At 42.6% G+C, this 17,517-nt stretch overlaps 1 protein-coding gene across 4 annotated transcripts in view; it reads right to left on the bottom strand.

The window, feature by feature from the left end:
- Nucleotides 1–310: 310 nt before the first annotated feature.
- homer1b (homer scaffold protein 1b) overlaps nt 311–17,517 on the bottom strand; it is a 23,817-nt gene continuing 6,610 nt past the window's right edge. For 2 of the 4 annotated variants that reach the window (XM_018668538.2, XM_018668537.2), the window contains exons 3-10: nt 15,626–15,782; nt 13,418–13,549; nt 11,362–11,454; nt 8,607–8,755; nt 3,591–3,747; nt 3,257–3,367; nt 3,035–3,115; nt 311–2,899 (exon numbers count right to left, since the gene is read on the bottom strand). In XM_018668538.2, coding sequence (XP_018524054.1) covers nt 2,708–2,899; nt 3,035–3,115; nt 3,257–3,367; nt 3,591–3,747; nt 8,607–8,755; nt 11,362–11,454; nt 13,418–13,549; nt 15,626–15,782 — 1,072 coding nt within the window. In that variant the 3' untranslated portion in view covers nt 311–2,707. Of the gene's footprint in view, nt 2,900–3,034; nt 3,116–3,256; nt 3,368–3,590; nt 3,748–7,135; nt 8,310–8,606; nt 8,756–11,361; nt 11,455–13,417; nt 13,550–15,625; nt 16,193–17,517 lie in introns of those variants that run through there. The other 2 variants (XM_018668536.2, XM_018668539.2) reach the window with 2 other exon arrangements.

The following is a 17,517-nucleotide window of genomic DNA, read 5'->3' as shown; positions in this document are numbered from 1 at the left end:
TCTGAGATTGTCTGTGTCACTGTTGAATTATTTGGTTAATAATGTGCGTTTACTTCAAAAAAGAAAGAAAGAAAAGAAACAGAACAAAAGCGATTTGTACACATTGAATTCTGCGGTCACTGTATTTGAATATAAAACATAGCATTTCTTAGTTCACAGAGGTGTGTTCTCAGCCGTCTTTGTTTGAATTCAACAAAGGATTTAGCTTGGCTGAAGCACCAACAGGTGTGACTCCTGATCGTTTTTTGTTTTCACCAGCATTCAGTGAATCCTTTCACCTGCAAACACACAAGTCTCACCAGTCTACGAACATCTTTTAGCCTGAGGTACCTCTTTAATATCATGAGTTCAAAATTACTTTAAATAGTCAAAAATATTGCCAGTCTTCTCATACCTCTAAATACAATAATAATACCTACATTTAAATACCATAAGTTACAAAACAGGAGAATGAAAAGCTTCTTATCCACTACTGTACAAAGGCATTCATTAACAATAGCATTAATATTAAGGTATTCCATCTCTGTCATTTGACTGTCAAAGTTAAACCAGAAAGAAAAAAAAATCAGGTAACATTTCCCTTTACATGGATCTTATTCCAGTGTATTAACCTGTGTAACTAACTACAATATTTTAAGTACAGAATTATGCTGTGCTAGGACTTAATGCAAATCTCTTGATATATAATGGAGTTACAACAGTGTAATAACACAGTGCAAACAGGGTGCTCAATTGAAAGGTAAGAAAAGCAGCACTTCATGTGAGCACGTAGCATTTTAGAAATTTAGTGATTTAAAAGGAAGAGGTTTTATAGACGCAGTTTTGCATTTTACGGTTACAGGAGCTGCTTTATAAGTGAATATTTTGGTACAGAACGTATAACACTATGTGTTTACATTGTGTTGTTACGCACTTTACATATATATTGAAGAGGTTTTCATCGTTTACCTACAGACTAGATACTCTATAATAACTATGCAATACTTTTTTTTCCCCCATGGGTTAATACACAACAATAAGCCACTGCAGGGTGTTACTGCATTTGAGTTATCCATCCATTCATTTACAATGTCATCATGAGTAGAAAGTTGTCCTATACAGTTGTATAATTATATCATCAGTATTATATCCTGTGTAAAAAAAGAATAGAAACTGAGTACAGTTCTGTATTCACCCGTGGAGAGTGAAAATCTGTGGCCAGTTTCACTGAGGGTGGAGATTTTTACGAACATGTAGATGACGCTCTGTAAGCCCTTCACGATGCACTACGTCGACTAGACAGGGCTGCCACACAGGTTCGCGGTCAACAGTAGTACACTTTCTGTCGGACGTTGGGGGGGGAGATCAGCTGAGTTGCATTTGAACCTATCTGCATGAGTCCACTGAGTAGAGTACCTGATAGTTAGATAAGAGGTGTCGTATAGAGCCTGTCTGGTATTGCTCAGTGTGCGTGTGAGTGAAAGTGTGTGTGTAGGCCTTGATGTCCAAAAACCTGGGATCTTTCTCTCACCACGTGAAAACACACACACGCGTATTATATACATACATGTCTCCACCTACTGTATGTGTGCTTTAAAGGCACACATTATGTCAAGCAAACGTCAGGCCTTGTTCAGAAACACACACCACACTGAGTTTGGCAGGAAGACAGGTCAGTTGTCTGAGACGGTGGAAGCAGTCTGGATACAGGAATTCTCATGTCAAATCTAACACGGGGCACGTGCCCTTTAAAATTTTCTGTGTGATACGAGCAATGCCTCTGGAAGATCCAATACTCATCTATCATGTAGAATTTTAAATAGGCTGTGGATACATAGCAGTCTTTCATTTTCACTTGAGAAGTAAACCGAGCTCCCGTTTCCAAGCAGCCTTGTGCGTCCAGGCTGGGGAGCAGCACTGATGTCACTCCGGGGTCGACAGGTAAGACTGAGCGATTTGTTGATAGCCGTCCTATAATTCTCTGTTTCCAGTGACACTCCCCTGGCAGCCCGAGCTCAGATGTGAGACTCTGTTTCTCTGTTCAGCACTTCTCTGTACAGTAAGTCACTTTGGATCAAAGCATCTGCTAGTTAGAGGACAATATTTTTTTGTGGGGGGGGGGGGGGGGATTTTGGCAGCTTTGGCGCAGTTCTCTGAGTCTTAACAGCAATTATTTCCACATGACTTTCAACATTCCCCTTGGGGGTGGGGGGTGGGGGGCAGTTTAGAGAGGAAGAAAAACGGTGTGTGTGTGTGTGTGTTAGGGAGAGAGAGATGTTGTGATGCTGCAGTCTTTGGTGCAGCTCTCCCAGTCGAACAGCAGATGGCACTGAGGCGCAGTTCTCAAGTTTAACTTTTTTTTTTGTGGGGGGGCAGTTGCAGTGTGCCACAGCAGGCATCTCTATGACTGGAGAGATCAATTCAACCAAGGTTACGCCTACACCAGCCAATCAGAAGGCGAGATGAGGTAGTCCCTGCGTTGTCTTGAACTACAGGAGCGCCTGCTGTTGGTTGGAGCTCGATGCCTGCAAGGTAAAAACTGGGGGAATTAGCTGCCCTTTTTTTGAGCAAAAATCAGAATTGGGGGCAGTGCAGTGTCTCAGTTCTAATGTGTGTCCGGTGTAGGAGAAAGGCGGGGGTGTGGTGGGGTAAGGTAGATTGATGTGGGTGAGTCAGGGGTGTAAATTTATCATATGGCTCTGTCTGTGTAGGTTAGGCAGCTCCGCCTCTAGCTGGCCTCCTCAATGAGCCGAGCCAAGGTGTCTCTGAGCTCCGTCAGCTCAAAGATCTTGCCGTCCAGCAGCTCCAGCAGCGTCCGCAGGCTCTTTCTGAAATTCTCCTGTTCCTCTTGGTTCTCCTCCAGCCGCTGCTCTGCACCCGCCAGCTGTTCTTCCAGCACCCGGCTGCGCAGCTCTGTCTCCTGGAGAAATTGAAACAGCGATGATGACATGTTAATGTTATTAGGAGGACAATGACTGTTTTCTTTCGTATACATGAGACAGTATTCGACAGAGGAAACACTGCTTTTAGTTTAATAACTCTTTCCTTAACTCACCTCAAGTTTCTGTGTAAGAGTGTCTTTCTGCTCCATCAGGTCATTCATGTTTTCTAATTCTTCTTTCAACTTTTCCATTTCCTGGAGGACATTAAAGCAGATTCTAAGGCTGGGCAGCATAAATGTAGGGTGCATGAGCCGTTACATTTCAAGAAAAGTGTCTCTCTCACACACACACACACACACACACACACACACACACACACACACAGACACACATACCTCTTCTTTATCCCTTAGCGTAGTCTCCAGTTCCTCTATGGTTTGGTTGAGTTCAGTTTTCTGGGATTTGATCACTGGGGTTTGGTTGCTCTGGCACTCAAGCTCTGTCACCTAAAAGGACAACATGGACATCATGATCCAGATCCACAGAGAGAGAGAGAGAGAGAGAGAGGGTGCAACAGAAACGACCTGTCACTGCCTCTTTTCTCTCTCCCTCATGCCCATCCTCATCTTGACTTCACACCATGCATTTCCAAATGATCTCTCCTCTTTGATTTGAATAAATTAATCACACATGAAAACAAGCGAGTGCTCCCGTGCCCTCTTCCCTCACCCGTTTGTGTAGTCTCTCGGCCTCCTCCTGGTAGGCAGCCAGTTGTTGTTTCCACTGTTTGACGTTGGCTGTGGACTCCAGCAGAGCTGCTGTTAGCTTGGCATTGTTCCCCTTTAGTGCCTCCAGCTCAGCCTCCCAGTGTTTTGTCATGGCGGGGCTGCAGAGCACAGGAAAAATGACCGTTTACATCTGATCTAAATCTCTGACCATGAAGGTTTATTTTTTACTATCCCCTTACCATCTATCCCTCCATCCAACTATCCCTCCATCCATCTATCCCTCCATCCATCTATCCCTCCATGGATTATATGACAATGTCTGTGTGTTTGTATTTCTTTAGGTTTGGTAAGAGCATTCAGCAATCCATTCATCCATCCATCCATCCATCCATCCATCCGGCCATTGACTCACTCACTCTCATCGGCTGGGTGGATTTGTAGTAATTCTGTGTTTCTTTCTCTTTATTTTAGGGCTCATGGTGCCTTGGGCCTTGGGGCATCTAGGGTTGTGCTCAGTAAACCAGTTCAGTAATCCATCCATCCATCCATCCATCCATCCATCCATCCATCCATCCATTCATTCATCTTAAAGCTGACAAAGGCTGCAGACTGTGGGTCGGCACTTCCTGGCCAGTAACTGTGAAAGCAGCCGTCTGCCACATGAGTTGTAATCTGAGATTATATCCTCAGACAGGCTGGAGCTTAATCTGGTCCAGCTACTCACAAACGAGAAGATGAGTTCAGAGATAAGGGAAAAGTGACTGAACGTGATTGAATTTCATGATGGAGAGGCACGTGTGGGAGAACAAGGCTGGTGAAACAAAAAAACAAACAAACACTTTTAGAGCTTAAGTGTCATATTAGATATGTGTATGAAAGGGAATATGTATCTCCCCCATTGGACATGAACACCACAGGCATTCATTTACGATTTTACATAATGCCCACTCTGTCCTAAACGTTGTCGAGTACTGACATCGAGTCAAGTACCTTTGGAAAGGAGCTCCTACTCCCACATACTTCACAGTAATTCCTCACAGCGGTGGAAACGCATCCACAGAAAAAGACAAAAGGAAGCTTAGCTCACTCAAGGAGTGACGGAGGTCTGTGTATGACCTTTAACAATGCTGCTTTCACTTTTGTTCCGCCCCCTCACTGACCCACACACATATACAGTATATGCTCACACATTGCAGCAGTACTCCACTATGCCATAACACCCACTCTGTGAAGTGTAAAAGAGAGAAAGCCCAGATCCAATTCACTCAGGACTCCCACGGCGCCTTCAGTTCTTACACAACAGCCACCCCCTCTGTGAGTGCAAGTGTGTCTGCGTGTGTGACGCATAGGAGGGAGACGACACTTTATCCTACACATGCACATACTAACTGACACACAACCCCGCACACACACACACATACACACACACACAGACGTGCACACACAGACGTGCACACACGGAGCGATGCTGTCACCAAGGCACGCAGCCCCGCCAATGTATAAACCCCACACACCAGCTCAGAGAGCGGGAGAGCAGACGAGACGTCAAGATGTGAAGATGGAGACAGACGGAGAGAGCGAGGGAGAGAGCGGCGGAGGGAGAATTAGAGGAGAGAGAAGAGTGCAGGATGTTTTGACACTGGTGTTCGTCTTCATTAAACGAGGCTTGGCTGAAAGGTTTCGGAGGGGGCACCTGAGCATGATTTCTGGGCGAGGACGGCAGAGCAGAGCTGAAGGTGTGTAAGGCACATGGAGGGTAAGTTAGCGGCTGAACTGCTGATTGAAAAGATGATGTGATTATTTACACAATAAGTATTTATCCTGAGGATTTTGTTAGCTGTTGATGTTTTGAAATATGTAATGTTGAACTGAAGAGGCAATGAATTCCTGTTTGTAGCAGGTTGAAATTGTTAGGCTTTTTAAAAAATGATTATGTTGCACTGTTTCTGAATAAAATCAAATCCAATTTTCTGAATCCCAGACTCAAGAATTCTGACAATTGTCTGTTTCATGTGAACAATATTCTCCCAACTAAAACAGAATGTGTGATGACAAGAGGACCAGATTATGTGGGGTGTCAGCTTTATCTTGTTTTAAATGTTTCATTTCTTTTAATTGAATTCTGACTGTTTTTGACCTGTACACACTGCTAATACACCAAAACTCTTGAATAAAACATCAACGATCTGTTTTGTGTTTTACTACTTCACAATGTCAAGGATAATTCTCCTCCCAGGCTCAATAAAGCTACCGAACACAAAGCGTAAACTTGTACGACACAGAAGGTTTTTCTACAGCCCTCTTGTGTTTCTCTGCTGTGTCCTGACCGCTGCGCGTTGTCAGGTAGGTTCTTCCTCCTCGCGGAGCCCTTCAAGAAGCGGGGAGGCAGAGCAGTTGCCATGGCAGCACCGGAGGAACGGAGGCGCTCGTGGCACCCTGACGTATGACATCGGCGCATCGTCTCAGTTCACACAAGCCTACCACAAATCCATCAACAACACGCCAACACCCTCAAATGGTAGAAGACCATTCACGTGTAGCCAAGCCTTTTCCCAACAAAAGGTCTTATACTATTCGGAAGACCATTCAAAACCAGTCCACTGCAGACCTGCCAAACACGCCTACAACCTACGCTATAAAAAACCCCCTCTCACAGCCCTGCATACAGCTGTCTCTCATCATCCTCCTCTATCTTCCTCTGCCCTCTGCACCCACACATACCTGCCTACACAGCCCTGCTGAGCAGTGTGGTGTACACACTACAGAAATAAATCATCATTTCATTCCAGACACAAACCAAGACCGTCACAGAGGTGTGGTGCAAAAAGACAAACACCAAACACCTGTGCGTGCAGGTGTGTTTCCACATGTAATGTCTGAACCGTCAGGAAGCAGTATACAAGTAAAATACACTACAAACATTTTTATTCTTTTCTTTTGGCTATAAAATCAATCACATACTCACACGCTGCTGAACAGAGTGTCAGAGAATACATTTTAACTGAGGTGCATGTGAGGCTGATGGAGCTACTGTAAAAGGCGGTGAACATGTGAGATGAGGCACACAGTACAGACTGAACTGAAGAAGCATGAATCATAGAGAGAAAAGACAGAAAAAGAGAGGGTTATGCGGTAAAATATCTGGATGGTCCTCGCATCTACCCTCTCTGCATATGCCTCTCAGAAAATATGAGACTGAGGTTTGCTTGTTACGTCCACGCTTGCCATCACAAATGCCGAGAGTCGACCCCGTCTCCCACGCATGCAGCATTAATAGACATCTCAGCAGCAAGGCTGCAGCAGGCAGTGGGTGTCCTCTCTACATCCCGCTCTCACTGCACAGATCTGTGTAGCCTTACAGAGTTCATGATGTAGGGGGGTAGGGATTTCTAAGCACTTGTGCTTGCGCTTCTTGCGGCTTTAGCACATTAATAAAAACATCTTAGCGTCTCTAAAGATCTCTAAAATGATCTTTAAATATCAAAAAAGGAGGGGGGGTTCTCCACTCAAACACCAAGAGTTATCAAAAAAAAAAGAATGATAATACATTAAGCGATTGATTGATATCTTTAATTAGTAAGAATCGCAGCCAGAGAAATAATGAAAGTGGCACAAGTTACAGAGATTTTACAAATGAAAAGACCTGTGTGTACAGTCGACTACAAGTAACAGTAGATAATAGGACAGAGCATTTCCTCTCCTGAGAAAAGAAAAACACTTCACTCACTCGAATCACTCAAACTGACTGTCCATGCCCTCCTGTTAGTGAGTGTGTGTGCAGTTGGTGTATGTTTAGGTATCAGTGACTCATGTACAGACTTTATACAATGCAACTCTCTTTCCCTCGCTCTCTCTCTTCCCAGTGTCTGACATACACACACACACACTCTCTCTCCCTGTGTGTCTGTCTGTCTTGGTCTTTCTCTGCCACCCACTACCCACAGTACGTTATATAAGTCTTACATAAACGCTTCATCGACACCTTTTCAGTGATGAACCTCACAGCCACACCTCTTCAGAAAGCCATTATACACATCAAAAATATTTACATGGCACTTTGGCCTCTTTATCTTACATAATCTACTGTATAGGAACCAGTATTGACAATCACAAGGAATGTGAATCATCCATTTTCATATTCAGTGTGCTAACAGGACACAAAGACACCAGGAATGTATACAACAGCAGTGGTGCATGCATAGAGGTGACACTGTCACATACTCATCATAAAAGTCAAAAGATTTGAATTTGCATTTAAAAAGATATTGCATTGCAGTAGGCAAACATTAAAATATAAATATACGTGAGTTTCCTTACTAAGCATGCTCAGATTGAACAGAATGAATAACTTAAATAATTCCTCATTCCTGAGAAACACTTAGTTACATCTTTTGCTGGTCCAGTGTGTGAGTGTTGCTGATATATATATATATATGTGAAAAAAAGTCTTTTCATTGCACCCATATTCCTCCTCACTGGAGTTTTGACACGCTGTAGTTACTTTATTTGTTAGCAGTAAGTAAACAAGCAGTGCATCAGGTTTTGTAAAAGAAGACCCTCCCTGTTGCTGACCTGCGATCAGGTTCTTATTTTTGGGAACGTTTTGTGCCTGAACATTTCTTTCTTTCTTTTTTTTGCGTAGTTATGATGTCGCAGTAGTCAGGACTTGTTATGACATCCCTATCAGAAAGAGCAGACCCGACAAGTCTTAAACTGCTCCCTAGGGAGGAAAAACACGAGAGAGCAGCGGTGAATAGAGGGCGTTTACTACCATGCTGACATGCAACATATATAGTGCACGCGGATGGGAGGCGAGAGACGAAGAAGAAGAGAGGTGTGTGCATCAGTGCCTCAAACAAACAACAAAACAGAGAACAATTCTAATAGTTAAACTGTGTCAGTCTTGTTTGTGTGTGATATGACTGTGACAGTGAACGAATATGGTCAGACTGTTACATTTGCACTGCAGTAAACATGACAGCATGGGACAGTGAACGCATCACGATGTGGGGTGTACCTGTGTGCGAAGGCCAGTGCGTTCTGCGCCGGCTCTGGGCGGGTGTCTGAGTTGGGAGTCGTGTCACAGATTTCATCTGTGCCATTGATGTTTTCCATGGGTGGAGTCACTGGGGTCAAAGGTGACGAGAGCTCACCTGCTGGAGACTCCTACATGTGAAACAAAGATGTGTGGTTGTTACTGTCAGTCAGACATCAAATCATCAGTCAAATATTACTGAAATATTTTAATCATTTGTGATTGTTCACTCTGTTAATCATGATTACATAAGACAGGAAACATCATTCAAATCATTTTAAAACCTCAACTATAAGTACATTAATAAATAAATAGCTGTATAATACTCTCTAATGTCAATAATTTAAAAAAAGTCATTGATTAAATCTATAGTGAGGCCATAAAAGCTTTTACATCTGCTACATTTTATAGTTCTTAATGGTGTTTTTTTCCAGAGAAACTGCCTCAGGGCAAACAGGAAATGGTGCATTTAACATTACCAAAAGCAGAAACAGCCATTTGTTTAGATTACACAGAGGAAGAACTTGGTAAAAACAGACACAAAGGGTGAAGTGACAAAGATAAAACAGCACCACTTCAGGGTGGCAAATGACAGCTACTTCCATGATTGATTAACTTGTCTATTAATTTTCATGATTAATTGATTGAGAATTTATCACCCCGAAGGTGACATCTTCAAACTGCTCGTTTTGTCAGCTCAACAGTAAAAAATGATATTTAGTGATATTCAATTTCAAAATGATTAAAACACAAAACAAAACAGAGAAGCTCCAAATCCTCAGGTTTGAGAAGCTTATCAAAGCTTATCTCAAGGAGGATTAGCAACATTGCTGCTGATTTTCCGTCAGCTAATTGTTTCAGCCCTACACCACTTACAGGAATGTACCTATAATTAATAACTAAATCATAATTAACTCACACGTAATAATATAAAATGTATAATAATTAACTTGAGTGATCTCAATTGCCTCTGATCACAGGAGATGCCAACAAGATAAAAACAAGAATCTCATAAATAAATCATCTTTCCAAAATCAGAGTTGACATGAGAAATGATGGAGGTGTGTGTGTGTGTGCGTATTTGTGGGTGGTGGTGGTGGAGGGTGCTGTCTCTCACAGTGTTAAAACTCTTACAGCTGTGGTGCTAAAAATTTGTGCATCTTAGTGAGCAGTTCCACATGCCTATAGGCTGTTAAATGGCTTACTATAGCAGTGGGGAAATTGCAGAATTACAGATTAATGCTTATCTTTATATCCCATACAAGCTCAGAATTATATGAGAGACAAATCATTTAGCTGCTGCACGTACATAAAACAAAGCTATTAAGACTCAGGGCTTGGGTACAATACAGTAGCACAATGACACTGCCTGTATGTCTCTAATGGACAAGCAGGAAGTGAGAGATAAGTGGAAGATTATGGCTGGTGTTGCATTTTGCACTCCACATTCATTAATATACCATTTAATATCTGTTCAGGATGCATTTCCACTGAGGTCTGGCCAACTGGGACCAGCATATAGCATTTAGTTCTGTGTTTTCTCATCTTGTTTTATTGGAATAATTCCTCTCTTGTGTTTTTTTTCTTTCTTTCTTTTTTTTTTTTTAGTTTGTTTGGAGGAGAGAGGAAAGAGAGGAGCTGGAGGTTAGAAAGAAAGCCAGCAGGCATGTGGGTGAAGCATCGACTTTCAGTAGCGAAACAGAGCAGACAGCTTCGGTACACCGCTGCAGGCTTATAGCAGGAAGGCTGCAGCCTTCACAGTTACAATCCAATCCCTCCAGTTCCAACCAACATAGTGCAGTGCTGGCCAGCGCACATGCAGCCTTCAACCCCTGATGAGAGCGAAGCTGTCCACTTGGCTTCATTAAAAAACATCCCCCCGTGGGAAGCACAAGGTACTGTAGCATTTCAGCCCATGTGGGCCGCGGCATTAATAGTACAAGTAATAGACCGCAGTACAGCAGGGGGGCTGCTCCCCTTGCCTCCGTAATGAACAGACGAGGACATGAAGCCTTTAGATTAGAAGAAGAGATTTCTCTGGGGATTCTCCTCTGAAACAAGCTAATTTTCTCTCAGATGCAGCTACACATGCCCTAAAACACTCTATTATTAGATATCCCACACAAACAAATACCTAACATACAGGCTAATTATGTTCTCCAATTTATGGTGAGTTCACAGACAGCTCTCCCTTTTTTTAAATGTATAGGCTGGATACATACAGAGAAAATGTACCATGTTGGTGATTGTAATCCTGAATTTCAGATTAAAGAAAAGTAAAAAAAAGAAAAAAAAAGAAAAAGAAAGAAACGTGTATCAGAGCTTTGTTTTTTTCTTCATTCCTATGTCATTAATCATCTAATGACCCTTCAGATTTATTTTGTAACATAGTAGGAGGGGCTTAACCCTGAGTTGGAAGCAACTGGACTAAAACATGTAACTGTATTAGCTATAATATAATATAATATAATATAATATAATATAATATAATATAATATAATATAATATAATATAATATAATATAATGGTATAATTACTTAAGAACGGTATTTGAATACGTTCTTTACTACTGGTGTCAAATCCTCTGATAACAATATGTGAAATTCATTCTTTGGTTGTCCCGCTCACCAGCTGTTCATGATACACAACACGCATGTGACAGGAGGTCATGAGTAGACTGACAAGATGGATAAGAATTGTGAAGGAGAGAGGATGGTGTAGTGTGTAGTGAACGTACCTGAGAAGGAGACGTAGCCATCTCCATCTTCTCTTGACTCTTCTCTTTAGCGAGCCGTGCTGCTTCTTTATACTCTGCAAACTTCTCTGCAAACTGGACACAGAGGACAGAAATCAGTATGGACTGTAATTCATATAATACCATGGTTTAATCTTTTCAGTAAAGCCATATGTGCATGGACACACACAAACACACACACACACACACAGATCAGTATATAATAGGTCAACAGTGAAGCAAGGGGAAGGGTAGGGGGAAGCTGTTGCCAATAACGACCCACCATTGAACTTAGAAAAGAAGGCCCCTACCCATAATGCCTCAGCAGAAACGTGAGCTAACTAGGTCACCGTCTGTAACCTTTCTATCAGAGACACACACACACACACACACACATGCACACTCACACTGTCATGCTGAACAAAGCAGACTGTGCCACTGTGTTTTTCCTCACAGAGTTTTCCTTTAATCAGAAGTTGTCAGTGGCTGAAGTTGATCTCTGGGGTTATTTTCGTCGAGAGCGAGCCCCAAAGAGGTAAGGTGAGCTCAGCTGAGGGGCTTTGGGCAAATATAAACACACAAGCACACATCCCTGATGCCCCTTTAGGGTGTGGTTCATCACCGACGCTACTCCCACAGTTTTAGAGAGTAATTTAGCACATACAGTACTGCAGAGGACTGTGAGTGGAGAGGAAATCAAATTGACAGCTCTGCTGGAGCCGGTCTTGTGTCTGCCATTTGTGGAGCTGCAATGAGTAACTCAATATCATTTCACTTCAGTGCAATATAATAGTTCTGGTACAGTGATGTAAATGCAGTGGTTCTCTGTGTAAGTGCTTCAGGAGTGTTGGCACTGCGGTTATCTGAGAAGTGAATCTGATTATTTCAACGTCAAACCAAAGGAAATATTTCTAATTGGCCTTTAAGAGTCTGTTAAAACATACTTCCTGTTAACAGTTTAAAATGGAAAATGGAAGAGGTTTTAAAAAATTAACTGAATGGCTTTCATTGTTTTATTCCCTCTGATTTGTGCCAATGCTTTTAGCTTGATAATGAACCTCACATTAAGTACAACACACCCTGGTATCTATCCATCCATCCATTATCTATTACACTTATCTAAAGTCTGAAGTGTACGTACTGTTCAATGGTAGGGGTCTGCCTTACAGTAATATAATAAGGCTAATTTGCAGATTTGGAGGCCTGTGAAAATCAGGTTTTAGAAGGGAAAGGTCAAAATCAAAGCAGGAGAGGCTGAGATGTCCTGTGCTTTGGTCTCTAATTTTGAGTCATGACCCAAAAACAGCCTGCCTCCAGAGCTACAGAGGACATTATACAACTGTTTTCACAGGTTTATAGTGCTTCTAATAATGAAAAACTGGACAGAACGGATGTAAACTAATATGTAAAACCGGTGGAGTTTGAACTCTGAAGCACCTGCCACTGGCTCCATCTTTGGACCACATGTTATTAATGTCCAGTATATGATATGAAACAGGATGTGTCTTTAATATCAGTTATTGTTATCAGCCCCTGTCTGCTCCTTTCCTGACACAGAGGACATGTCTACACTGCTGAGTATGGTTGCAGTGTGTGTGTGTGTGTGTGTGTGTGTGTGTGTGTGTGTGTGCCTGTGCTGTTCTGACAGTGGGGATGCTGTGAGCCTCCCCAGTTCACGACAGAGCTTAATCATACTGCAGAGGAGAGAAACCACCACCTACTCTCTCTCTCTCACACAGACACACACATATACATAACTTTCATAAACACACAGACACACACGGAGAAAAAAAGCCTCATTAGGGCTAACTGCCAAGCAGATTCTACACTTTGAGAGAAGCTACAGCAACTAGAGTAAAAGGAAAGTAGAAATGTCATCCTCTCTCAGGGACTGGGGGAGAAGAAGAAAAGAGAAGCCACCCTGTGATTGATGCTTAGAGGTTTATAGTAGATGTGCTTTGTGTGTGTGTGTGTGTGTGTGTGTGTGTGTGTGTGTGTGTGTGTGTGTGTGTGTGTGTGTGTGTGTGTGCATGCGCAGGTGGGTGGATGGGGGTGGTACCTTGGATAGATGATGCTCAGTGGAGAATCCCAGGCCGTAGACGGTGTTAGCTCGACTGTCCGCCCACTGGCCAAACTTCTGTGAGGTCTTTGTGAACGTCATGTTGGGACTGATGGTGCTGTTGATTATTGCCTGCAAGACAGAGGCAACCCACTTAATATGTATTAAATTAACTTTATTACTGCAGTGTGTGTAATAAGTGTGTATGTGTGTACAGGAAAGAAAGGGTCAGACGAGGAGGCAGAAAGAATTTATACCAGTGTGAGATTTTTGTTTGTCTGAATGGAGATTATCTAAGGATGAAAGCATCAATGAAACATTATATGTATGTGAAAAAATAGTGCCTTAACTGTGAATCTCTTAAACTCTGCAAACAGCATTGCAGTAGTGCAAAAAACATTAGTCGACTATTCTAGAAAATGTATTGTCATGTATACATTTTGATGATCTGTTCCAGGTATATATTAAGCAAAAATGCAAAAATTCTTTGCTTCCAGCTTCTCAAATGTGATGATCTGTTGCTTTTCTCTGTTTCAAAAAACAAAAGTCTTTGAATGCATCACCTGAGGCTTCTTTGTAACTGTGATGAGAATTTTTTACACCTTTAAAAACTAATCTGTTAAAAATCATCAGATTCATTGATTGAAGTTGCAAATAGTGCGGTAACAAATAGTACTGTTTGTGTTCTTATGTCTATATGAGAGGAAGCAGGAGAATATTTCTTCCGGTCTAAAGCAGCACAGGATCACACCCACCAACACAATAAAATCCATGCCTGGAAAGTGAACAGAGAGCTACTGAGTTTGACTTTGAAAGCCTTCAGCTATGGATTCAGTGGTTCAGCGTCAGTTAGACACAGCAAACAACAACATGAGAACACATACACATAGAAGGATAGCAGAGAGGCTGAGTGGCAGATAGATACAGTTGACGTGGAAAAAGTAAAACACAGAGTCAGAGAGCTGGTGAAAGCTTAAGTTCTAAGAATTGTTTCTTCATCACCAAGAACATGGTTTGGTTTATCTTGTGTCGATCCCACATACACCCTCCTGCTTCGGTAAATACTACTGCAGCACCAAATCTGCCACTGAAAATAGTCCCCAACAAATGCATTATTTACTCCTGTTTGTATTACATTTACTAAAAGTTGCGGGTGTTTTAGAAAATTGATCAGCCTTTTGAAAAAATAAAATATATGTTCACGTCTGATTCTGAAGATATACGTCTTCGTTACAACAGATGGGATTCTGGAAGTATCGAGATCATTTCATTTACACAAGCCAAAATAGAAAGCTTCCTCTAAATCTTATATAATGCAACTTCCCTTGTTAAGTAACACTAATAGAAAACAAATTAATTGCTGATCAATTAGCAGTGTTGTGTAATAGCTGACATTCTAGTTGGCATCAATACACAACAACGAGTTAGGGAAGAGTGTGTGTGTTACACAATGCAAAGTTGAAGTTCATGATCAGCCATCTATTGAGTGCTGTATGATACGAGTTGGCTGCTAAATTGACCGTCAGAAAAGGTTCACACGATCACTGAACTCAAACCCTGTGACCTTGCTTTGCTCCAGTCAGCCCTCTACATTTTTCTAACCATCTCATTCACCTGGCTTCACATTTTTCTGTCTTTGCTGCTCCAATTAATTTCTTCTACTACACATTCTTTTCACTCTGTCATCTGTTTCTCTCATTTAATTTCACCCCTCCTGTCCCCTGTAAAGAACTCGATCTCACCATGCCCAGCAGAAATATCCCTCCCGGATATCTCTCTAACAAGAATATCCTTAGACATTAGGTAGGGACTCTGAAGTGCAGACGGACACACACACACACACACACAGATAGACATGCAGTCACAAATACAGTAGGTGCGTGCATATACACGATGAAACATGAGCCGTCAGTCTTGCGACAGGCTGCGACGATGACCTCTTTTAAGATGTGTTTGCACATTAGATTCCAGTGCAGAGCTTATTAACACCATTAACACAGATCACAGTGCCACTAAAATCTCCTGGAAGGCTGTTTGACATGCGATGGGGTGATTATACTAAAAACATCTGGAACATCTTAATAAAACCATGTCAGTTGGAAAACATAATAAAAAAAACAACACAATGGATGCAGTAGGAGAGGTGTCACGAAATCTTTGTTTTGTGTGCGACAGGTTGTTTAAGGTGAAGAGTAACAGTCTGCCCACCTTGGTGCCATCCAGGCTGATGATGCGGTAGACGTTGCGTGTGCTGTCGTAGAAGTAGGAGACGGTGACGGCATGCTTGCTGGTGGGCAGCCAGTTCTTCTTGGTGTTGGGGTCGATCTGGAAGACGTGGGCCCTCGTGCTGTAGATGGGCTGCTCCCTGAAGGGGACGAAGAAGAAATGGTGAACCTCTTTGTGCCTCAGCACCAACGTTTCGCCAAACCCAGCGCGGGCATCAAAGCTCCTGTTGCCCGCGGGGGAGGCAGATCGCCCTGGCAACCGAATGACCAACTCGCCATCCTCCATAGTTACACCGCAGAAAGAGAGGCTGTCACAGGGCTACTGCGTATACTCATAGTCTTATGTAGATGGACAACAAGCTAACTGAACCCTCAAACTACAGCACAGTTCCCACACACACCTTAAGTCTACACTTCCTTTCATACATTATGTTTCTACTCTACATACTAAATCCATGCAGCTATTTAGCAGAAACTCCTTTCTGTCTTTCTCCCTGTGTAAGGCAGCGCCGTCTCTCCCTGCTCTGATATGGGAATGCCCGCAGCAGTGAGCGAGGGTCACACAGGGGAGCACAAGGGGGGGGAAAGGAGAGGGTTTAAGGCTAAATATAGACAGTAGGCCATGGTTAACTACCACAGACACACCCCACAGAGCTGCACTTTCCACATGCACACATACACATAATGCATAACACACACACACAATGGCTCAAACATGATGGAATTGTAAATCTCTATTTAGAGTGTGAGAGCGTATATGTGGATTTGTTCCTGCGTAGCTTGGATCAGTACATGATCAAAACTCCATGACGGATTCAGCTGAGATGACTTAATTCCTTATTGACCTCTGTGTGTTGCTCAAACCAGAGTTTAGTTTCACCCCTATTTGTGTTGGGGGATTATATAAGCGTCATGTTTGTTTTTTCTGACCAGCCATTCACCCGTCACTCATGCGCAACACTCACTCTTCGTCCATTTATCCCCCCAACTCCTCGGTTGGCTTTTACAATGCCCTCGTATATTCCAGCATTGTTGGGGCTTCTTGGGTAATATCTACAGTCAGTACACACATACACACACACTCAAAGCGCAGGGTGCAGAGGGAGATATTCTGGGCTGGCAGTGCTGTCAGAGCAGGAGATAGAGAAGTGCTTACACTGCACTGAGGGGGTGATGGGGGACATCAAAGGCTTGCTGTATAAATTAATATTAAAATTCAGCAGCAGCACCCCTCCTGTGTGTGATTAGCCAAGACTGGGAAAGAAAGAAAAACATGGAGACAGGGAGAGAGACAGAAAGAGAGAGGGAGAGGGAAGTTAGGCAGGAAGAGAAAGAGTATGATGGGGAATGTGGGGAGTATGGGAAGTCAGAGAATGAATCTGGGATGATTAATGCCGCTCCACAAAGCTGCTTGTGGAGTGCTGTGCGCGAATTATCATAATCATCGACAGCAGTGTAAGTGGCGGAACTGTGAGTCATTTCAACTCTCTCCCAGCACACATCACACAACCACGGCCTGTCTGTATGATCTGTGCAATAGCCGCTTGGCAACCGGCAACCGTTTTTCATTGCATAATTTGATGGTGCTGTGGCAAATTTTGAGCTTCTTGTTGCTTGATTGTGTGTGTACCAAACACAGCGGCGTTCGTGCGCTTTGATTTTTACATGAACGCCTGTGCCAAAGAGTTCTGTTCCAAAATGACACCCACCAGTTGTCAAAAAAAAGCAATACCTACTCCTACAAGTGAACTTTTAAAAGACAGCACAATAAATGATGGAATGTGATTTAAGCTGAATGCTGCTTTCTTACAATATATGAATAAAAATAATTTTTATGTATTGTCTCCTTCCTTGAAAGCAGGTATATCCACAACA

The sequence above is a fragment of the Lates calcarifer genome, linkage group LG13, assembly GCF_001640805.2.
Source record: "Lates calcarifer isolate ASB-BC8 linkage group LG13, TLL_Latcal_v3, whole genome shotgun sequence".
NCBI lineage: Eukaryota > Metazoa > Chordata > Actinopteri > Centropomidae > Lates > Lates calcarifer.
This window is presented reverse-complemented; position numbering and strand designations above follow the sequence as displayed.